At 50.0% G+C, this 22,375-nt stretch overlaps 1 protein-coding gene across 4 annotated transcripts in view; it reads left to right on the forward strand.

Moving 5' to 3' along the window:
• ABCA2 (ATP binding cassette subfamily A member 2) overlaps positions 1-22,375 on the forward strand; it is a 70,040-nt gene that overhangs the window by 45,864 nt on the left and 1,801 nt on the right. For all 4 annotated transcript variants that reach the window (XM_031951959.1, XM_031951960.1, XM_031951961.1 and 1 more), the window contains 29 exons: positions 1,540-1,704; positions 1,826-2,006; positions 2,158-2,370; positions 5,521-5,717; positions 5,907-6,089; positions 6,285-6,469; positions 6,777-6,897; positions 7,990-8,244; positions 8,920-9,126; positions 10,480-10,582; positions 11,079-11,398; positions 12,505-12,718; positions 12,858-12,963; positions 13,797-13,908; positions 13,998-14,058; positions 14,208-14,382; positions 14,569-14,684; positions 14,779-14,926; positions 15,158-15,281; positions 15,753-15,885; positions 17,551-17,668; positions 17,957-18,135; positions 18,441-18,582; positions 19,481-19,615; positions 19,833-19,936; positions 20,843-20,935; positions 21,185-21,287; positions 21,698-21,835; positions 21,929-22,135. In XM_031951959.1, the coding sequence (XP_031807819.1) occupies positions 1,540-1,704; positions 1,826-2,006; positions 2,158-2,370; positions 5,521-5,717; positions 5,907-6,089; positions 6,285-6,469; positions 6,777-6,897; positions 7,990-8,244; positions 8,920-9,126; positions 10,480-10,582; positions 11,079-11,398; positions 12,505-12,718; positions 12,858-12,963; positions 13,797-13,908; positions 13,998-14,058; positions 14,208-14,382; positions 14,569-14,684; positions 14,779-14,926; positions 15,158-15,281; positions 15,753-15,885; positions 17,551-17,668; positions 17,957-18,135; positions 18,441-18,582; positions 19,481-19,615; positions 19,833-19,936; positions 20,843-20,935; positions 21,185-21,287; positions 21,698-21,835; positions 21,929-22,135 (4,538 nt within the window). The remainder of the gene's footprint in view (positions 1-1,539; positions 1,705-1,825; positions 2,007-2,157; positions 2,371-5,520; positions 5,718-5,906; positions 6,090-6,284; positions 6,470-6,776; positions 6,898-7,989; positions 8,245-8,919; positions 9,127-10,479; positions 10,583-11,078; positions 11,399-12,504; positions 12,719-12,857; positions 12,964-13,796; positions 13,909-13,997; positions 14,059-14,207; positions 14,383-14,568; positions 14,685-14,778; positions 14,927-15,157; positions 15,282-15,752; positions 15,886-17,550; positions 17,669-17,956; positions 18,136-18,440; positions 18,583-19,480; positions 19,616-19,832; positions 19,937-20,842; positions 20,936-21,184; positions 21,288-21,697; positions 21,836-21,928; positions 22,136-22,375) is intronic.

Consider the following 22,375-nt stretch of genomic DNA (forward strand, 5'->3'; position numbering starts at 1 on the left):
GGAGGCTCAAGCAAGGGTAAGAGTAAAGGATGAGTCCAGGAATTTCCCCCTAAATCTGGGGGACTTACTGGCCCATAAGCATAGGCCAAACTATTGTTCTTCATTTCTTCATGATATGAACTGAATTTCCATGAAAAATTGTTGATATTAGTCATATTTGTTGCCTAAAAATAGTAAATATGAAATTTCATGTGTATTGAAAATATGTATTACATGTAGAAATTTTTCAGGGTGAGAATGGGCTTAATTTCCTCCCAAACACTGTCATTTTCCTGGGGACTCCCAGATTTTGTAGGTCTAGTAAACACATTTTAAGCCCTTAGTGTTCTTTGGTCAGATTAATTTGGGAAATTAATTTATTCTAAGGTTTCTCCCAGAGGGGGCTGTCTGTAGAGACATTTTGGTATTGCCAGAAGAGGCCTTCCTGAGTACTTTAGAAACTTTCTCAACAACAACATCCTTTCCCATGGTCAACAGTAAATATTTACCAGTGTTTTCAAGCTTAGCAATTCCAGAACTCCTAATGTCCCCTTATCCAGGGTCAGAAGAAAGTACTTTATCAGCTTGCATTCCCCAGCCCAGTTAGCTGGGTGTCCTTGGGGAGGGAAGTTGTGGAATCAAGCCAGACTTGTTGGTGAAGACATTGTGAGGAGACAAGAGGTCTTGAATCCACAGGAGAGGTTGAGACCCGGCGTGAATGAAACCTGAGGCCTTTGATTAGCAGTCACAGATAGGTGTGAAGTCCACACTGGTATTGTCCCCGGTCAAAACAAGGGCACATACCAAACAAACCCAGCCTTCCACACATGCAACAAACAGTTCACCAAATGTAAAATACAAAATAGCAGTGGCAGGATAGTGACTGGTCCTCAGACTGTCTTTATCTGAGATCCTCAAAAAAAGGAGAGGAACAAGGCAATAGCAGTGCTCTGCAGGGCATGAAACAGGCTCTGTCCCAAAGTTTTAGTGAAACTTATAAAAGCTTAAATAGCACTAAGACCTTTGGGATACTCTGGATACACAAGGATAATAATAGGATATAGTGCCTTGTCCTGGGACTATTTTTATCTGAACTCTTATCAGAAAAGAAGTGACTGAGATAATTATTATTATTAGTCATAGTAATAATAATAGCTCATATTTATATGAAAATTTAAGGTTTTACATAATATTTATCTGATTCTTACTATGATGTGAAGTAGATGTGATTATTATCCCTTTCCAGAAGAGGGGAAACTGAAGTTTCCTGGCCAGGGTCACAAAGGTTGTGCATTTGAGCCAGAATCTGAACTCAAATCTTCATGACTGGGAAGTGTTCTCTCTATATTGTCTCAAAAGGCTCTCTTGTCCCGCAGCTGTCTCATGTTTCTGCCCATTTCCTGCTGCTTCCTGGCCCAGTAGTTGGAGTCAGATCCCAACTCTCCCTGTGGTTCCCCCTCATTGCATTTCTTTTTCTGCACCCATAAAAAAGGAGGGGGTTGGTGCGGTTTCTGGGTCCATCCCAAAACTAATTCTAATGATCTTTTGGTCCCACCCCAGGCATGTATGGGCTTCCTCGGCCCTGGTACTTCCCACTTCAGAAGTCTTACTGGTTGGGGAGTGGGCGAGCGGAGGCCTGGGAGTGGAGCTGGCCCTGGGCGAGACCCCCCCGACTCAGTGTCATGGAGGAAGACCAGGCGTGCGCTATGGAGAGCCGGAGGCTGGGTAAGCTGGTGCAGTGGGAGTCTGGGAATGTCGCCCAGACAAGCAAGGCAGCGTTTGGACTGGAGCTGGGGAGTCTGGGGGGCCTGCTCGGTCCTTGCTGACCCCTGGGCTTCTGATGCAGAGGAAACTCGAGGGATAGAAGAGGAGCCCAGTCATCTGCCCCTGGTCGTTTGTGTAGATAAGCTCACCAAGGTCTATAAGAATGACAAGAAGATGGCTTTGAACAAACTGAGTCTCAACCTGTATGAGAATCAGGTGGTCTCTTTCTTGGGCCACAATGGAGCTGGCAAGACCACCACCATGTGAGTGCCCACTGCTTGCCAGGATGCTGGGGCTGGGCGGTTTAAGGGGGGGGGTGTTAGCCAGGATCCCAACCCACTCTGGCAGACCCCAGTCTCCCTTCCCCTCTGTTCCCTGGGCCCTGCCCTTGAGCTTCTCTCCTCTCCCACCCAGGTCCATCCTGACCGGCCTGTTCCCTCCGACATCTGGCTCAGCCACAATTTACGGCCATGACATCCGGACCGAGATGGATGAAATCCGCAAGAACCTGGGCATGTGCCCGCAGCACAACGTTCTGTTTGACAAGCTTACGGTGGAGGAGCACCTGTGGTTCTATTCCCAACTCAAGAGCATGGCCAAGGAGGAAATCCAGAAGGAGATGGACAAGTAGGAGCTGGCCCTGGGTGGGGGGGGCGGTACATGTGGAAACGGCCCTGGCAGGGGGAGGAATCTGCAGAGAACACACAATAAAAGGCTCTGGACATGGATAGCCCGCTGGATCCGTGACTTTGGGTCACAAATGAGACCCCTCTGAGCCTCAGTGACCTAATCTAATCTGTAAATACTACTTCAGTGGGTCCGTGATGTTAATAATCAGCAACCAATATGCTTCTCTTCCCTTGTCTGTCCATAAATCCTCCATGGGTGGGATGGGGTCTTTCTTCAATTCTGGACAAGAGACACCGAAAAAGCCTGCAGGGTATCCACTGACCATTCCCTCTCTCATATTACAGGACCGTCTTTTTCTGTCTTCCTATTTGATACTCTTTATGTTCTTCCTCCCATGAGGTTCCTTGTTGGTCACGTGTTACATCCTGCTCTCACCCAACATAAATCTTAGTTTTTGTTGGGCTTTTTAATTAGTCAATTAATTATTTCCCACCATAAGCCTTTCTATTACCTTTTGGATGATTCAGTTCTCCAGTTCAAACCCTGATTTTGACATATATTGATTTTGTGTATGGACAATTCACTTAACCTCTCAGTGCCCTAGGTCTCTCTAAGTACATAAGTTTCAGAGATGGTACTTACCTGCATTTGTAGGACTTTCCTCCTCTGGGACATCTCTACAATAATAGAATCCCAATTCTAGACCCGACATCTACTCTTGTTTTAGTGAGAATCTTGGGGTCATTAAAAGCACCATGTAATTTCCCAATACAAATTTCAAATGTTCAGATTTGAGTCCAGTTCATCATTCATCTGCAGCATCTAGCCATGATTTCTCCACTGATTGGCCAACTCTATGCAATGTCTCTCAAACCAATTAACATAGTCTACACTAAGTAGGCATTCTTCATCTACTTGTTTTTTCCTGTGTGAATACTCCCACCAAATTCTTTTGAATGATTATGGGCTTCATATAGGAAGCTCTGCAGTGATCTGGGGGCTGAATGCCATCAGCACAATGTCATCTCTGAATAAGAATCCCAAAATGCCTTCATCATTTGTAGGAAATCCCTCTTGAATTCAAACACTCTGCCACAATGGCAAACAACTTTGGCAAGTTTTACCTCAATAATGGAATGAGATCTTTTTAGCAGTTATTTCTTTTTAGTCTGCTATTTATTTACTAATTCTTTTCTTTTTTCTAAATTTTGAGTCTCAAATTCTTCCTTCTTCCTCTATCCACTGAGAAAGCAAGTAGTATGATTGTTAAATCCTGAAATTATGCAAAATGTATTTCCATATTAGCCATATTTTTTAAAGTAAGAAAAATAAAGGACATGAGAAAATCATACTTCAGTTTGCACTCAGTTCAGTTCTCTGGATATGGATAATATTTTTCATCATGAGTCCTTTGAAATGATCTTGGATGACTGTATTGATCAGAGTAGCCAATCTTTCACAGTTGATTATCATTAAAACATTGCTGTTACTGTGCACAATGATCTCCAGGTTCTTCTCATTTTGCTTTGCATCAGTTCATATAGGTCTTACCATGCTTTTCTGAAATCACCCTCTTTGTTTTCTAAAAAGTGTTTTGTCAGGCAGGGACTCTCATACGGTTTTAACCCACATTTTTTATTATCTCTCCAAGTAGAACTTGTGAGTTTATGCTTCTATTTAGCCATAACTTCCTTTTGTCTTCTGGTTTCATTTGTAATAGGAGTTCATCTTTTTTATGTCATGATCTCTCCTCTATGACAATCTGGTGAAGTCCAGGAACTTCTCAGGAATAATGTTTTTAGATGCATAAAATAAAATAGACAACTTGATAAAAGAAATGATAAAGGAAACCCAATTATATATATATATATATATATATATATTTATTTTTATTTTTTTTTTTTTTTTTTAGTGTGACTTTTTCCCCCTAAGTTCATAGACCCCTTAAGGAACCAGATTAAGAATCCTTGAGATTGTTAAGACAGGCAAGATTTATATTGTCCAGTAGCAAGTTTGAGCATTTGTCACTGGACAAGGATCTCCCATTTAGAGTACTAGCTAAATGTTTGTAAGTAGTCTAAAAAGATTCTTAATAATCTCTATTCACTTCTGTATTCCTTTGCCTCTGTCTCAGCAAGCAGAATGGTATCATGTAAAACCCAGAGTCATTTTGCACTTTTCTTTGTTTCATGGGTTGCCAGAGCCAAAGAATTCATTACCATAAAGGCAGCCTACTGGTGATGAGCCCTTCCCTCTGTACTTAGGCTGGTCCTTTAAAAACAGCCATAATGTGCTGCTGGGACTGTTTTAGAGCTTCTTGAGCGTGATATAATCTGCCAGACCTGGAATTCTGCCATCATAGACTTTGAGGATCCAGGGTCGCCTGGATTTGTCTGTAAAATGGGAATGATACTTCTTACTCTCTTGTTCACAGGGTTGTTGTGAGGAAAGTGCTTTGTAACCCTTAAAATGTTATTGAAACTTTAAATGAGTTACTATTATTATAGGAGGTGGACAGGGGCAGGAGAGACAAGTATTGCCAAACTTGAGATGAAAATTATTAAAGGCAAGTGATTGTACAGATGTCACGATTCATTTGTGTAGTATATAGTCCTATAGAAAACCTTTAGAAAAATGGGAATTAATGAGGCCATTCAGACCTCTCTAAAGTGGGCTTGGACAATAATTTATATCTAATTTTCTTGGTCATAATAATAGCTAATAATAATAGTTAACATTTATGTAGCACTTAGTGAGTGCTAGGCGCTGTGCTAACTGCTTTACACATTTGTCTCATTTGATCCTCGAAACAACTCTGGGAGGTAGGTCTGTTATTATCCCAGTTTGATTAATAAGGAAACTGAGTCAAACAAGGTCACCCAACTAGTGAGTGTCTGAGGCTGGGTTTGGATCTGGGTTTTTTGGTTCTGGCTCAGCTCCGTTTTCACTGAGCCATCCTCCTAAGCAAGGGGGTCCCATTATAGAAGGAGGCCATCTTTACACTCTTATCACCAGTCTGTGAACTGAGGGAGGGACAGATTTCCCTATATGTCCTGCACTTAGCACAGTGTCTGGTATATAGTAGAGAACCTGGTGAATGCTTGTTAGCCCGATTCACCGATCCACGCCCGCTCTCTTCCTGCCTAGGATGATTGAAGACCTGGAGTTGTCCAATAAGCGTCACTCACTGGTGCAAACCTTGTCTGGGGGGATGAAGAGGAAGCTGTCTGTGGCCATCGCCTTCGTGGGAGGTTCCCGCGCCATCATCCTGGATGAGCCCACTGCTGGCGTTGATCCCTACGCCCGCCGGGCCATCTGGGATCTCATCCTGAAGTACAAGCCCGGTGAGACAGGTGGGGGGAGGGAGTTGGGGTGGGGGGCTGAAGGGGATGTCGCTCTGAAAGTGGGCCACAGTCAGTCACCAGCATTTATAAGGCACCCACTGTGTTCTGCGGCTTCTGGGTCAGCCTGGGGCTTCTGTCTGAGTCCTTAAGGGACTCTGGAGCATCCCTAGTTTCCCTGTGACTCCTCAGGACGGACCATCCTTCTGTCCACTCACCACATGGATGAAGCAGACCTCCTGGGGGACCGCATTGCCATTATCTCCCACGGCAAGCTCAAGTGCTGTGGGTCCTCACTCTTCCTGAAGAGCACCTACGGAGATGGCTACCGGCTCACCCTGGTCAAGCGGCAGGCAGAGCCTGGCAGTGTGTCTGGTCTGTGTCCCGGGCCCCTTTGCACGTTCTCTCGCCATCAGCCCCTGATGTTTCCCCTTCAGTTCCCCACCTGCCTCTCCTCCTTTTCCCACCTGCACTGATCCCCTTCCTTGGCTAATTTCCCAGCTGCTGGCGAGGAGGGGTCCCCTTGTCCCACCCCCCTCACCGACCCCGCTCTTTGCTCCGCTCTCCCAGAGCCTGGCCAGACGCCCAGCTCCCCTGCCTCCTCGGCCCTCAGCCCCTGCTCTGAAACCCGGGTGTCCCAGTTCATCAAGAAGTACGTGGCCTCCTGTCTGCTCATCTCGGACACCAACACCGAACTCTCCTACATCCTGCCCAGCGAGGCCGCCAAGAAAGGAGGCTTCGAGCGGCTTTTCCAGGTAGAGAGCTTGTGCCGATGGTAGACCAGGGGCTTGTGCCTCCCCAGGGACTCTGAGCACCCCTCCAAATCAGAGGCCCAGTAGGGGAGTGCCTTGGGGAGATGCTCGGACCTGGGCGTGAGGGCAGCAGGAGTGAGTATGGGGCTGGGCAGAGAGCCTGCCGAACGGGGGGATGACGGGGAATGCCTGCATCCTGTGGGAGGTGTTTGCACTTCAGCGCGCCTTTTCGGGAGCTATGGGGGCGACTTGGGGGGCCAGGTTCATGAAGTACTTCTGCCTCTCTGTGACTCGTTCTGTGCTTGGGCAGCACCTGGAATTAAGCTTGGAGGAGCTACAGCTGACCAGTTTTGGGCTCATGGACACCACTCTGGAAGAAGTTTTCCTCAAGGTTTCTGAGGAAGACCAGTCCCTGGAAAACAGTGAGGCTGGTAAGCGGGGCTTGGGGAACCCCAAGCAGACCCCAAGGCTGCTTGGGGGGACAGTAAGACTCCAGGCGGTAGTGCTGTCAAAGGTGGATCTGGCCTGGTAACACTGGGTATTGTCAGACAGATCCTCTGTGTGTGGTGGGGATTGGGGGGTCTGGGTGGGATGAGATGAGTGGGATGAATAAACTTTCATCATATAAGTTCACTCAGTTTTCCTACTGAGTACCCTCCATGCAAAGGATGGGCATTTAATATTTATATAATAGGATGACAGAGAGTGGGATAAAATCTGCAGGACAGAATGGCTCAGCCTGGTGCAGAGGGCACATAATAGCCTCGATTCCTGCCCTTATGGGCTTTGCAGTCTAGCAGGGAAGAAGAGACCTGAGCCCACAGCATATACGGTTCTCAGAATACAGAATGTACACAATGCGTGTAGCATGTACAGAACAGACAGACCTCAGGGACCTACAGTTCCTTTGCCACATAACACGGGGCCCTGTGCCCCAGTGTGGAAGGCTCATGGGGAGGTGTTCCTTGTTCTCATTATGAGACAGAGTCTTGAGAAGTCATTAGATACATTCCTTTATCTCCAGTTAACCCTACCTACCCTGACCCAGATAGATAAAGTGTTTATTCTGTACCAAACACTGCTCCAAACAGGAAGAATGCAAGTACCAGCAAGTCAGTGTTTTCTGCCCTCGAGGCATTCGTATTCTAAATGGAAGAAGGTGACCCTTAAAGGAGAACTAGAAAGGGGAGAGGGATGAGCCTGTCTGGGAATAGTGAAGATACCAGTGAGATAAGGCAAAGATTCACCCATCGAGGGACCCAGGGGCAGACTAAGCTACTAGTGGGGAAGTGGTAGAGGTGATTAAGGCTGAAAAAAGGGAGCCCCAGTAAGATAGGACAGGAAAGGTCAGATGGGTGGGGTACACAGCTGCCCAGCAGAGGGAAAAGGTTTGGGTTCCGGGTGGGCAGCCAAGGAAGAGCTCACTGTTCCCTTGAGTCACGGGGACCAGGAATGGTGGAATGGGGTAAGGCAGGTATCCAGCCCCCTGCAGACACAGTGACAACCCCCCTCCACCCCACCAGACATAAAGGAGTCAAAGAAGGATGCTCTCCCTAAGGCTGAGGTGCAGAAGGACAGAGAGGTGGCCAGCTCGCCCCGAACGGAGCACAGCAACCTGGTGGGCTGCTCTCAGCTGGCCCAGTCCCAGGCCTCCCTCCGCTCCTCTTCCTCGGCGGGCTCAGTCAGGGGGGATGAAGAAGGCGCCTATGTTGAAGTCTATGGTGACTACTCGCCCCTCTTTGACAACCTTCAGGACCCTGACAATGTCAGCCTACAGGGTAGGCAAAGCCAAACCAGTGGCTACTCTTAAGTGGGACTGGGGGGGAACTTTAGGGGTCTCCTGGGGTGCTCTGGTCTGACTCAGCATCCAAGCCCCCTCTCCTGTCCCTCAGGCTCCCCTTCTCTTATTCCCCAGGGACCTACATCTCCATCTCTTCTATGAGCCCTGTCAGTTACCCACCTCCTCAAACTCCTGACATATGTCCACCGTAGCCAGCCTCCAAAGGCCTCCTCCCTCACAACCACATACAGTCTCCAACTCCATGGGCCCCCTCGTCAATCTGTCAACCAGACTTCTTTTCTCCAGCTCCTGCCTCCCCATAGTCCGTGGCTGAGCCACTCCTCCTTAAAATCTCCCCAGATCTTTTGGGGCCTCCTCTCTAACCTCGCAAGAATTCCTCTAGATGCCACTGATTTCCCCCACACACCAAGGTCCTCCTCTTTCCCTCTTTTCTGATCCCCTACAATCACTTTCTGAGGGATAAAGATTTTTCCTCTGCCCTTCCAGTAGTCTGTGAGGCAGGAAACCCCCTGCGGGGGTCGGGGTCTAATTCCAGAGCCGTGGGGATGCCCAGGCGTCTTTCCTCTGAGCTCTGTCCTCGCCTGGAGATGAGAGGGAGGGGAAGATGGAGGAGGAGGAGGATCTGAGCGCTCCCATGTCTTCCCTTTTGCAGAGGTGGAGGCCGAGACCTTGTCGATGGTGGGCCAGGGCAGCTCCAAGCTCGAAGGCTGGTGGCTGAAGCTGCGCCAGTTTCACGGGCTCTTGGTCAAACGATTCCACTGCGCTCGGCGCAACACCAAGGCCCTCTTCTCCCAGATCCTGCTGCCTGCCTTCTTTGTCTGTGTGGCCATGACCGTGGCCCTCTCCGTCCCCGAGATCGGTAGGGGCCTGAGCACGGGGTCCCTGTTCTGCGGGAGGGAGGCCCTGAGAGGCAGCCCCGCTGCTGTTTGGGAAGTGGAGAGTCCTGGACCCGGAGGCAGCATCCCTGGTTTCTAGACCATCCGTGGATGACCGACCTTCTGGGTGTCCTGTTCAAGGCCTTGTTCTAGGAACCATGGGAGACCCAGCCTTCTGCCTGAGGGAGCTTGTGGTCTAGGAGGGGGTTAACCTGAGTCCTGGATAAGAAGTCGAGAAACTTGGCTTCCAGCCCCAGCTCACACTAACTCCATGAGCCGGTCACGTTAGCAAACGTCCTCTTAGGACTCAGTTTTCGCTTCTGTGAAATGAAAGGGTAGCCAGGATAAGTAAGCTGTTAGGCATCCTATGCTGCAGCCAGAGTCTTTCCCCCAATATCTCACTCTCAGGAATGAACCTCTGCATGGTTCTCATCTCCCAGGCATTTAACTCGGCTCCCAGGAAGGCTATTTTGTTCTGGCCATCAGGGAGTGCGGTCCCTCAGCTTACTTCCCCGAGGCTGATGCTCAGTGGCCAATGGCCTGCTTAGGGCTTTTTCATACTCCAAGGGAGTCCCAGGAAGAAATGGGGCTGTAAGGAGTCGGGGAGCTAAGCTCCTTACTGACCTGGGCTGAGATATGGGCCATGTTCCCATGCCATCCACCTGCCCCGTGAGGCAAGGGGAGTCCTAGAGAGCAATAACGATAGAACTTGAGAGCTTGTGAAGAACTTTCCTAATGGTGTGGGGTATAATCATCCTAAAGTAGCAGTGGTAGTAAGAAGTAATAAGAGTAGAAGTAGTAGTAGAAGTAATAGTAGCAGGTAGTAGTAGAAGTACTTGTAGTAATTAGTAGTAGTAGAAGTACTAGTAGTAATTAGTAGCAGTAGAAGTAATAGTAATAGTAGTAGTAGAAGTAATAGCAGTAGTTAGTAGTAGTAGAAGTGCTAGTAATAGTAGAATAGTAATTGTAGTAGTAGTAGAAGTACTAGTAGTAGTTAGTAGTAATAGGAGTTAGAAGTAGTAGTAATAGTAAAAGTAGTAGTTATTGTTTCTCCTTCGTTCTCCAAGAGGAGCAAGACATCAGGGAGGGGATGCCATGCTGTATAAGAGAATTGGGTTTAAGTGTGGGAAGGCTGGGCGAGGTCACTGCCTCACTTTCCCCTCCAGAGCCAGCTCGGCCCAGTGGCCAGCTAGCTCAGGAGGCCTGGGGCGGGCCCTGGAGGCAGTGGGGGACCTGGCCCTCACCCAGAGAGCATGGCCATGTGGCAGTGGGGAGGCGGGGCTGTCCCACTAGTGCCCTCCTCACCGCCAGCTCGGCCCCCCTTTTCTCCACCCTAGGTGACCTGCCCCCCCTGATCCTCTCACCCTCCCAGTACCACAACTACACTCAGCCCCGGGGCAATTTCATCCCCTATGCCAATGAAGAGCGACATGAATATCGGTGAGCTCCCCATGGGGAAGAGGGGGCTGACACGGGGAGATGAGGAGAGGCATTCTTGGTGCCTGAGGTGGAGAGAAAATTTCAAGGGACAGTCTCTTAATCTATCAAAAATATTTATTAAATTCTATTTATTAAATATACTATAAATACCTATGAATATAATTCTATAAATTTTAGCCAGTCAACTTGGCTAAATACTAGGGATATCCCTTCCAAAAAAGGGCAAAAACAGCACCTGCCCTCAGGAAGCTTATGTTCTAACAGGGAAGACAACATATACATACAAGATACGTGAAGGAGAGGTAGGAGGAAGCCTTTTACACCTGGGACTGGTAAAGGCCTCAGGAACAAGGTGTCATTTGAGAAGCAAGAAAGAGGTTCTAGAGATGGGGAGGAAGAGCTTCCTAAGAAGAGATCATCTAACTAGACGGGGAGCCTTCTTGGGCAGGGTGGGCCTCGGACCCCGGGACTCACAGCCATCAACCTCTTTCCCTAGCCTCAGACTGTCCCCTGATGCCAGTCCCCAGCAGCTGGTTAACACGTTTCGCCTGCCTTCTGGTGTGGGGGCCACATGTGTGCTAAAGACCCCCGCCAATGGGACCCTGGTACTGACTCTGAACCTGAGCAGCAGTGAGTCCCGAGTGCTGGCTGCGCGATACTTTGATGCTATGTGCATCGACTCCTTCACCCAAGGGCTGCCTTTGTCCAACTTCGTTCCCCCACCGCCCTCTCCCGCGCCCTCCGACTTCCCTTTGTCTCCTGATGAAGAGCTCCTGAGGGCCTGGAACACCACCCTGTTGCCTGCCACCATGAGAGGTACTCGGCTTCCCAGGCCGTGGGGGTGCCCCCCTCCCCGAGATGCAGGAGGCAGTGTCATGGGGTGGGCCTGTTGCTGGGTCAGGAAGGGAAGGCCTTTCCCCTGCTGTGCCCATGAGGGACAGCGGGCATTGTGCCCTAGCGAGGGTGGAGGAACATCTCTGGTCCTCATTCACCAACATTCAGCACGCATTTCTGTGCAGACCTGTGAGAGGTACTGCAGATACAAAAATGGAGGTGATACCAATCCTGCCCTGAAGTTGTTTGTAGTCTGATGGGAGGAAGGGCTTACAAATGGCTGTGCTGCCAGGGATGGTGAGATCAGTGGAAAGGAGAAGTGCAGGCAAAGAGCTGCGAGACATCCGAGGAGGGGGAGATCGCTTTCATTTGGAAGGGAAGCCTCGTGGAGGAGGTGCTTTCAAATTAAGGCTCCACAAAGGAGAGGCGAGAGGCAGAAATGGAGGGGGCAGGGGAGGAAGGGGAACATCATGAGTAAAGGCCTAGAGAATGGAAGAGAAGAGGTCAGAAGTAGAGAGGAAGGGAAGAAGTTCTGTTTTTCTGGATCATGGGATATAAGAAGGGGTATAATAGAATAATAAAAAAAAAATTTTTTAATAGGGGTGGCTAGGAAGTGCTGTGGATAAATCCTGGGCCTGGAGTCAGGAAAACAACTTTCTGAGTTCAAATTCTCCCTCAGACATTAATTGAATAATCCTGGGCAAGTCACTTAACCCTGTTTGCCTCAATTTCCTCATCTGTAAAATGAACTGGAGAAGGAAATGGCAAATCACTCCAGTATCTTTGCCAAGAATACCCCAATGGGTCATGAAGAGTTAGACAGGACTGAACAGCGAGAAAATAATTTTAAAACAAGTTGGAAAGGTGGTTGGAGGCAGAATGTGGAGCATTGTGAGTGCTAAGCAGATGAAATTATTCTGTAGTCAGTAGGCAGTGGGAGCTACTGAGAGTATTAGAGTGGATGAGGGGCATTGGGTGTGTTAAGGAGACAAGTTGAAGATGAGGTTCACGAAGGGCGGCGAGACCAGTTAGGTCTTGGAATCCAAGTGCGAGGGAGAAAGAGCTGAACAGTGATGCTCTGCCCACAGAGACAGTGACCACAGTCCCAGCGCTGCCGCGTGTGGTCCACGAGCCCATCAAGTGCACGTGCTCCATGCAGGGGACTGGATTCTCCTGCCCCAGCGGTGTAGGTGGCCGCCCACCCCAGATGAAGGTGGTGACGGGGGACATCCTGACTGATATCACGGGCCGAAATGTGTCGGAGTATCTCTTGTACACTTCAGATCGCTTCAGACTGCACAGGTTAGGAGCAGGTACAGGGAAGGAGGGAGGAAGAAGCCTGGGGAGCCTAAGTCTCTAAGGCTTGGGGCTGGCCTAGGGAAGCGCCTTTTAACTAGCCAGGTGAGGTCTTCTCCCTCCTTCCTCTCCTCTCCTCGCCCAGATATGGAGCCATCACCTTTGGCAACATTCAGAAGTCAATTCCTGCCTCCTTTGGGGCCAAGGCACCCCCAATGGTGCGCAAGATCGCAGTGCGGAGAACTGCTCAGGTAAGAGGCCCAAGCGAGAACCATGGAGATGGAATGTAAATCAAAGCACATTTTTGTTGTTGTTTGTTTGCTTGTGTTTTTTTCTTTCTTATGATTTCCCCCCCTTTTGATCTGATTTTTCTTGTGAAGCATAATAAATATGGAAATATATTTAGAAGAATTGCACACATTTAACCTATATTTGATTGCTTACTCTCTAAGGGAGGGGGAGGGAGGAAGAAAAAGTTGGAACATGAGCTTTTGTAAAGGTGAATTTTGAAAACTATCTTTGCAATGTATTTGGTAAAATGAAAAAATTTTTTTAAATTAAAAAAAAAAAAAGAATTGGAAATGTTTAACCTATATTGGGTTACTTGCTGTATAGGAAAAGGGTAAGGTGGAAAGGGAAGGAGGAAAATTTGGAACATAAGAGTTTTGCAAGGGTGAATGTTAAAAACTATCTTTGCATATATTTGGAAAAATAAAAAGCTGTTATTAAAAAAAGAAAATGCAGTAATGCCAGCCAGCCAGTGCCAGCTTCTACAGGGGAGAATGGGTGGGACCAAGAGCATGTCACGATCACCAGCCAAGCCCTCTTCTTGAATAAAGATCCATCTTCTATCTGCCCTTCGGAGGCCTCCTGGACAGAATGCTGGACTTGGAGCCAGGAAGATTTGCCTTTTACTAGCTCTGTGACCCCGGGAAAATCACAAAAATTCCCCGAGCCTTTCTTGGTTGAGGAGTAATTGCCACTAAATGTCAGCTCTACGTCTGTGATCTGAAGATCCTTTCTCTACTCCTCCCATCTCCCTCAAGTTCATCCCCGCCATTTTGTGTGCTCCTTCCTCTCCCAGGTCTTCTACAACAACAAGGGCTACCACAGCATGCCCACTTACCTAAACACCCTCAACAATGCCATCCTCCGCGCCAACCTCCCCAAGAGCAAAGGAAACCCCGCAGCCTACGGTGAGTCAGGCAGGGACTGAGGGGAGTGCCATCGAGGGGAGCCAACATGGCCCCTCGCAGGGCCTAAGTGTCCCCTCCCTTGTGCCCAGGAATCACTGTCACCAACCACCCCATGAATAAGACCAGCGCCAGCCTCTCCTTGGATTACCTGTATGTTACCGAGAGGGCCCGGGGTAGGGCTGGGGGCGGAATTGCACTCTCCCCTCGGTCGGGACCAGAAAGGGGAGCACTGCGCGTCCGGCCTCCCTGGGGCGGGCCGGGGGCCGGACTGACCGTGTGGTTCTCCGGTCTGCCCTCAGCCTGCAGGGCACGGACGTGGTCATCGCCATCTTCATCATTGTGGCCATGTCCTTCGTGCCGGCCAGCTTTGTGGTCTTTCTGGTAGCCGAGAAGGCCACGAAGGCCAAGCACCTTCAGTTTGTCAGTGGCTGCAACCCCGTCATCTACTGGCTGGCCAACTACGTCTGGGACATGGTAAGGGTGCGCTCTGTCCCAAGGGCCCTTGGGTCCCCGCCTCGGGGCACCTCCTGCCAGGTCAGCCCCAGCTGCCACCTCTCTCCTTCCCGTCCTCGGCCTGCTCCCGGACAGGCTGGGCCCTCGGGCCACGGCAGGGCCCGGCAGGAGGGTGACTTCCCCACCCGCCTCTCCCGTGTCTTCCAGCTGAACTACCTGGTGCCGGCCACTTGCTGCATCATCATCCTCTTTGTGTTCGACCTTCCTGCCTACACGTCCCCCACCAACTTCCCCGCTGTGCTCTCCCTCTTCCTGCTCTACGGGTATGGTCTGGGGGTCCCAGGAGGGGGGGAGGGTCCGGGCTCGGCGGAGACGGGGCGCGGGAAGCTGCCCTCACGGCCCCTCTTCCCCTCGCAGCTGGTCAATCACCCCCATCATGTACCCCGCCTCCTTCTGGTTCGAGGTGCCCAGCTCGGCCTACGTCTTCCTCATTGTCATCAACCTCTTTATCGGCATCACCGCCACCGTCGCCACGTTCCTGCTGCAACTCTTCGAACATGACAAGGTGCCCGAGTGCCAGGGCAGGGCGGGCGCCGGAGGCTCCTTTCCAGAGGCGGCTGCAGTCCCCGTCCCTGGGGGTTGTCACGGGCGTTGGAGCCGCCCCTTGGCGGCCATGGACGAGGCGCCCGGCCAGGAACCCTGACCCGCTTTCCAGGGGCTGGGGCAGGGGGGACCCCTCCCAAGGAACCACACCCAGGCAGGACTGATGGAGCTTTTTACCTGCTTTCCTCCCCAGGATTTGAAACTAGTAAACAGTTACCTGAAGAGCTGCTTCCTCATCTTTCCCAACTACAACCTGGGCCACGGGCTCATGGAGATGGCGTACAACGAGTACATCAATGAGTATTACGCTAAGATAGGTGAGCCTGGAAGGGGAAGCCGGAGCGTGGGACACTGCGCTCCAGGGGTGGGGGAGGCCGCAGCTGGGACCGCGGGCTCTGGGTGACCAGGGGAAGGAGGCCGGCCGGACAGGGCCTCTCGGTGGGACCAGCCAGGGGGGCGGAGGGCTAAACACAGCTCAGGAGGGCTTGCTTCTCTCCACCTTCAGTACTGATGGCAGGGCTCTTCTGGTGGCGGAGGAGAGCTCAGACTCATTCTCACTAGGATGTGAAAGACTGAATGTGGGAGCTTTCCCAAGGGCTTTTGCGTTTTACTAGAGCTCTTGGAGGGTGGGGCTTGATCTGAAGGGGACGTTTTAAAGATGGAGCTTCAGGCAGCGTGGTGGAGGTGCTTGGGGTTGGGAGGTGCTTCCCTCTCACACCACATCGACCCGGAGGTGGCCTAGGCTTTTCTGGGTAAGACCCCAATAAAACCCCCCTATTCTCCCACAGGCCAGTTTGACAAAATGAAATCCCCCTTCGAATGGGACATCGTGACGAGAGGCCTGGTTGCCATGACAATAGAAGGCTTCGTAGGTTTCTTTATCACCATCATGTGTCAGTACAACTTCCTTCGGCAGCCCCAGTGAGTGTGGGGGCCAGGTCAGAGAAGCCCATATAGGCTGAGGTGGTCCTGGGAAGAATCGGCAGTTTTAGGGGGATTTCTTCTAGATTGGGAGAGGGGGTCTGGCCTTTGTCTTCCCCTTGCACAGTCAGGAACGGGGGAAGAACAGGCGGAGATGAGGAAATCCTCTTGAACTGCATCTAGAATGAGGGAAATAATGTTGTCCTTGGTCCTAGGCAGACTCCCTTTGAAGTAATGTGTCTAGTTCTGGAATATCATTTTTTAGGAACGCCTAGTAGGAAGAAACTGGGAAACATTTTTAACAAAAAGACTGAGAAGGCACTAGGGAGATTTAGTCTGGAGGAAAAAAGCCAAGGGAGAGGGAAATATTAGTTGCTGTCAGGAATCACACAGGTTGTCATATGGAAGAGAATTTAAACTTTGTTCTCAGAAGGCAGAATTAAGAATAAAGTATGAAATAAATAAATAAACATATAAATAATTAAAAAAAAAAACTCCCTAAAAAAATGAACAATGAATATTACAGCAAGGTAGACTTGGTTTCCTTGATAATTAAAGTTGTCCAAAAATAGAATGGGCTGCCTTGGAAATATAATGGGTTTCCTGTTCAAATAGAGGCTAGATGGCTAGTCAGTATGGATATGTTCTTTCTTTCTTTTTTTAATACTAAATTTTTGTTTTTCAAAATACAAAATAAGATAGTTTTCAACATTCATCTTTGCTAAAGCTTGTGTTCCAAATTTTTCTACTTCCCTTTCTCCTTCTCCCTCCCCTAGATAGTAAATAATCCAATATAGGTTAAATATGTGCAATTCTTCTAAATATATTTCCACATTTGTCCTGCTATGCAAGGATAATCAGATCAAAAGGAGAAAAAATGAGAAAGAAAAAAAACAAGCAAACAGATAACAGTAACAAAGGTGAAAATATGCTTTGATCAATGTTCAGTCTCTATAGTCTTCTCTCTCTGTATACTGGGTAGCTATTGAAGTTGCCTTGAATTACTATTGAAATTGCCTTGAATCACCTTATTGTTGAAAAGAGCCAATCATAGTTGATTATCATATAATCTTGTTGTTGCTGTATACAGTGTTCTCTTGGTTCTAGTCACTTCAGTTAGCATCAGTTCATATAAGTCTTTCCCGGCTTTTCTGAAATTAGCCTGTTCATCATTTCGTATAGAACAATAATATTCCATAATGTTCATATACCATAACTTAGCCATTCTCCAACTGAGGGGCATCCATTCAGTTTCCAGTTCCTTGCCACTACAAAGAGACCTGCCACAAACATTTTTGCACATGTGGGTCCCTTTTCCCTCTTTAATGATCTCTTTTGGATACAGACCCAATAGTGACACTGTTGGATAAAAGATTGATAGTCCTTTGGCCATAGTTCCAAATTGCTCTCCAGAATGGTTGGATCAGTTCATGACTCATTGTGAATATTTTCAAAGATACTCTTTAGGTGTGGGTTAGACTAGTCTGCCTTGTTCCCTCCCAAGATTCAAATTTTTATGTTTGGGAGCATCCTGCCCTGCTCCAGGTGCTGCCCATCTCCACCACCGAGAGAGCAGTTTAAGGCAGGTGAGTAGTGCTGGCTAGGCAGGGCCCCTTCTCCCCATGCTCTCCTGTCCTATTTACTCCTTCCCCTTTCTCTCCCCAGGCGTCTGCCTGTATCCACCAAGCCTATAGAAGATGATGTGGATGTAGCCATTGAACGGCAGCGGGTCCTGAGGGGGGATGCAGACAATGACATGGTCAAGATCGAGAACCTGACCAAGGTGGGACCTCGGATTAAGGATTAGCCCCTGGAGACCAACCCGGGGTTTAGGGAAACAGATCAGGAAATAGTGATTGGTAAGGCAGAAGAGGCCATTCCAACCAGTGGTCATTGGTTAGGAGGGTCAGAAGGGCAGGTTTGGGTGGAGAGGATTCTGCAGGACAGGGGAGAATTCCTGGGGCTTAGAGAGGACCCTGATGGACGAGCCACAGAAGTGCAGAGAAGCTCTCAGCTTGGGTGAGAGGGATGGCGGTCTTTCTCCTGAAGCCCCAATCCCTTATTCCTGCAGGTGTACAAGTCACGGAAGATTGGGCGCATCTTAGCTGTAGACCGGCTCTGTGTAGGCGTGCGACCGGGAGAATGTTTTGGTCTCCTTGGTGTCAATGGGGCTGGAAAGACTAGTACCTTTAAGATGCTGACGGGAGATGAGAGTACCACGGGAGGCGAGGCCTTCATCAACGGACACAGGTGCCCAGGGGCCTTGGCAGGGGCCCATGGGAGGGGCTGCCTCGGGGCACAGGCCTGGGCTGGAAGCCAGGACACAGACCTGAGCAGGGCTGGCACTTGCCGTGCTGGTCTTGCCCGTGGCTCTGTCAGGGAGAGCAGGAGGGCCGTAGTGGAGAATAAAGTTTGTGGCTAGGGGTGGATGCAGGCCACTGGTCTCAGGAGCGAGGAGCTGAGGTCTAGGGGGCGAGAGACACGGGTAAGAGCCAGACACACTCCGGGAGCTGTGCGGGCAGTGCCAGGCCTGAGTGGTTACATGGTCTCTGCAGCGTCCTGAAAGAACTCCTCCAAGTACAGCAGAGTCTGGGCTACTGTCCACAGTTTGATGCCCTGTTTGATGAGCTTACAGCCCAAGAGCACTTGGAACTCTACACAAGACTTCGAGGGGTCCCCTGGAAGGACGAGGAGAGGGTGAGCAGGCTGGATGGGGCTCCCAAGGATTGGGTGGGGCAGTATTCCGACTGGAGATGTTGGCCAAAAAAATGGAAGGGAGCCCTGAGAGATTAGTTTGAGAGGTAGTGGATTGAGGAAGGGTGGACGGAGCACTGGACTTTTAATTAGGAGGATAGTTACCAGTTTTGTGAATCCAGACAGGTCACTGAGCCCCAGTTTGTCCAAAAATGGAGGAAAGGGGTCTTGATTGCTTTTAAGGTTCCTTCCAACTTCAGAGCTATTTCTCTGCAATCTTAGAGCTATTAATGGCTGGGGAGAGGGAAGAAAAGAAATGGGATTGACCTTAGGGGAGGGATTGTTTAGATAGGGAAGAGCATGACCAAAGTCATGGGGAGGACCTTGATATGGAAAAATCTCTGAGCAGTGGGACGAGTCTTTGTCCCTAGTGAAGTCCTATTTCCCCTGCTCATCCCTGAGGATTCCTACAGAGGAAGGAGCACGAGTTTGGAAGGGATAACACTTAAAAGTACCTCAGGGAAGCATGGGCCCTGGTGAGATTCCCTTCTGTGGGAAAGGAAAAAACAACCCCATGGCCTACCTCTCCCATATCCTCACCCCTCAGTATGTGAAGGACTGTCATAAAAGAAGGCTGTACATTAGACATGTACAGCCTCACTCCAGGGCACTGTGAGCAGGGTACAGACGTCATAAGCAGTTAGATTACAATTTCGTAAAAGTAAAAGCTTCACAGTATTGGATCTGATTTTTAATGGGATGGCCTGCCATGGTGAGAGTGAGTTCACCGTCACTGAAGAGCTCCTCTGAGAGGAGACGGAATGTGTGCTTTTGGAGGAGCTGTAAAGGAGATGTGGATTTATCCTTGATGGCCTGAAATTCGCTGATTCTGTGATCACAGGTGGTCAAGTGGGCATTGGAGAAACTGGAGCTGAGCAAGTACGCAGATAAGCCAGCCGGCACCTACAGCGGGGGGAACAAGAGAAAGCTGTCCACAGCCATCGCCCTCATCGGCTACCCAGCCTTCATCTTCTTGGTGAGTAGGGGCGAGGGCTGGCAGACCCAGAGAGCAAAAGCCATACGTCAGGCCCAGCTAAGGGACCTGACCCCTCCAGGAACATGATCTCCGGGCTGGTCCCTCCACCGTCGCCTTCCTGGGGAGAGCGAGGGGACTGGGACTCTAGAAGGAGCAGAGTCCTGGGGAGGAAGGGGAGAGGTTAAGGGGGGAAGACTGACCTTGGCCTTGCTCCCAGGATGAGCCCACCACGGGCATGGACCCCAAGGCCCGACGTTTCCTATGGAACCTCATCCTGGACATTATCAAGACAGGGCGTTCAGTGGTGTTGACATCTCACAGGTTTGTGACCTTGCTCCCCACAGACCCATCCCCAAGCTGCTTGCACAGTGGAGGAGAAAGACCCCTCAGTAAGCAACGCTAGGGATCCAAGGGGCTTAGAGCCTTGCTGGCTCCTGGTATTCCCTCACTCCAGGGCATGGTACCCTCTTTCACAAATTCTCACACCTCTGCTCCTGGTGCTTCCATGCTCTCTCCTGTTCTGAATCCTGGTACATAAATGCCCTTTCTGCCAAGTTCAATGTTTCTCTATCCCAGTGCCAAGTACCCAGTGCTCTCTTCTCTGCCAGCTCCTAATTCCTTTTCTCTCTGCTACCCCTGATTTTCCTAATTCTCTTTTCTATCAATATTATGTTTCCTCTCTGCCATCTTCCCCTGCTCCATGCCATCTGGTTTTTAGCTTCTGATATCCCAAATGGCCTCTTCCTTCCCAGCCTCTTGTATCTTCCTTCCATCCATACCTGGGGTCCCTAATTCACTCTTTGCCAGCTCCAATCCCAATAAGTTCCTCTTTTCCCAGTTCCATGTTCCCTGGATTCCTCTTTATCAGCTCCTACAGCCCCCTTACTCTTTTCTGCCAGTTCCCAGTGTCCTATGTCCCATCAGCCAGCTCCTGATACTTTCCTTTCAGTAGTTTCCAGTGCTCTTGGTTTCCTCTTCTCTGCCAGTTCCCAAAGCTCTAAATTGTCTTCCTTTATCTTCATGTATGCCTCCTGTCCAATTCCCAATAAGTGATCTGTTCTCAGGTCCAGGAAACTCAATGCTGTCTCACTGCCATCCCTCATGGTCCCTTATTCCCTTCTTTGTATGAGTCTCTGGTGCTCCTGTCTTCCCCCCTTAGTAGCTGAGGGCCCCTTGATCCCCATGACTGGACCCCCCCTCACCTAGTTCTGGTGCCTCTACTCACAGCATGGAGGAATGTGAAGCACTGTGTACACGCTTGGCCATCATGGTAAATGGACGGCTCAGGTGTCTGGGCAGCATTCAGCACCTAAAGAACAGGTGAGGGGAGGGCGAGGAGAGGTGTTTGTACAAAAGTGGGGATCAGGGTAGGGGTAGGGGCTGAGACAGCAACAAAGGGATGGGGCACAGGAAGGGAGAGGGATGTGGATTGGGGCTGGAATGGGGACCAAGAAGGGGAGGAGAGCAGAGGCATAGGAAGAGACAGAGTTGGGGGTGGGCAGTAGTAGGGGGGAATCATGGCTGGGAGAGGGTGGGCAGGGACAGGAGCCCACACCTTCATTCTGCCAGGTTTGGCGATGGCTACATGATTACAGTGAGGACCAAGAGCAGCCAGAGTGTGAAGGAGGTGGTGAGGTTCTTCAACCGAAACTTCCCTGAAGCTGTGCTCAAAGTGAGGGTCAGGGGAGCCCCGAGAGGGCCAGGAGGGCTGTGAGGTGGGGCACGGGAGGAATCGGAGACCCCTGCGGGGGAGTCTAGCGGGTTGGGGAGCCCAAAAAGAACCAGGAGGGTTATGAGGAAATTCACAGGATTCTGAGATCAGAAGCTGTGAGGAGATCAGGGGCAATCTAAAGAGATTCAGGAAGTGAGGGAGAGCTTTTAACAGGCCTCAAGGAGTTTGAAGGATAAGGGAAAACTCCAAGGGATCAGGGATATCTTTTAGGGGTTCTATAGAAGAACAAGACAACCCTTGGAGATACTGTGAGGGAACAGGAGGGATTGGAAAGTGCCTGATTTGGGTACCCTCTGGACGTTAGTCAAGGGCACTTGGGGAGTTGACCCCCGATTTCCTTCATCCCTCAGGAGCGACATCATACCAAAGTGCAGTATCAGCTGAAATCGGAACACATCTCCCTGGCACAGGTGTTCAGCAAAATGGAGCAGGTGGTGGATGTGCTGGGCATTGAGGATTACTCGGTCAGCCAGACCACGCTGGACAATGTGAGTGCCCCTCCAGCTCTTCATAGCCAGCAGCCTGAGGGGCGTCATTCATTGGCGCAGCATGTCCTACTTTGCTTTTCCTGTCCGATCCAGGTGTTTGTGAACTTTGCCAAGAAGCAGAGTGATAACTTGGAGCCCCAAGAGGCAGAGCCGGGCTGTGCCCTCCAATCCCCCCTGGCTCGGCTGCTCAGTCTGCTCCGACCTCGGCCCACACCTACGGAGCTCCGTGCTCTGGTCACGGATGAACCCGAGGACCTCGACACAGATGATGAGGGGCTCATCAGTTTTGAGGAGGAGAGGGTGAGGTTCTAGCCCCGTGGCCGAGGTATCATGGATAGGGTGCACTCTAACCCCCAAAGAGTCAGGGCCCAGGGCCCCGCACAGAATCCAGCAGTTACAGCCCCTGAGGCTCCCCCGTCTCCTCTCCTGCCTGATACATTGTTGACACAGAGACCTAGTGACTGATAGAGAGTAATAAAGGGACTAAGAGAGATCCCAAGTCAAGGCCAAAAGCAAAGGTCTTTGAACATAAAGATAAGA

The sequence above is a fragment of the Sarcophilus harrisii genome, chromosome 2 (assembly GCF_902635505.1).
Source record: "Sarcophilus harrisii chromosome 2, mSarHar1.11, whole genome shotgun sequence".
NCBI classification, from domain to species: domain Eukaryota; kingdom Metazoa; phylum Chordata; class Mammalia; order Dasyuromorphia; family Dasyuridae; genus Sarcophilus; species Sarcophilus harrisii.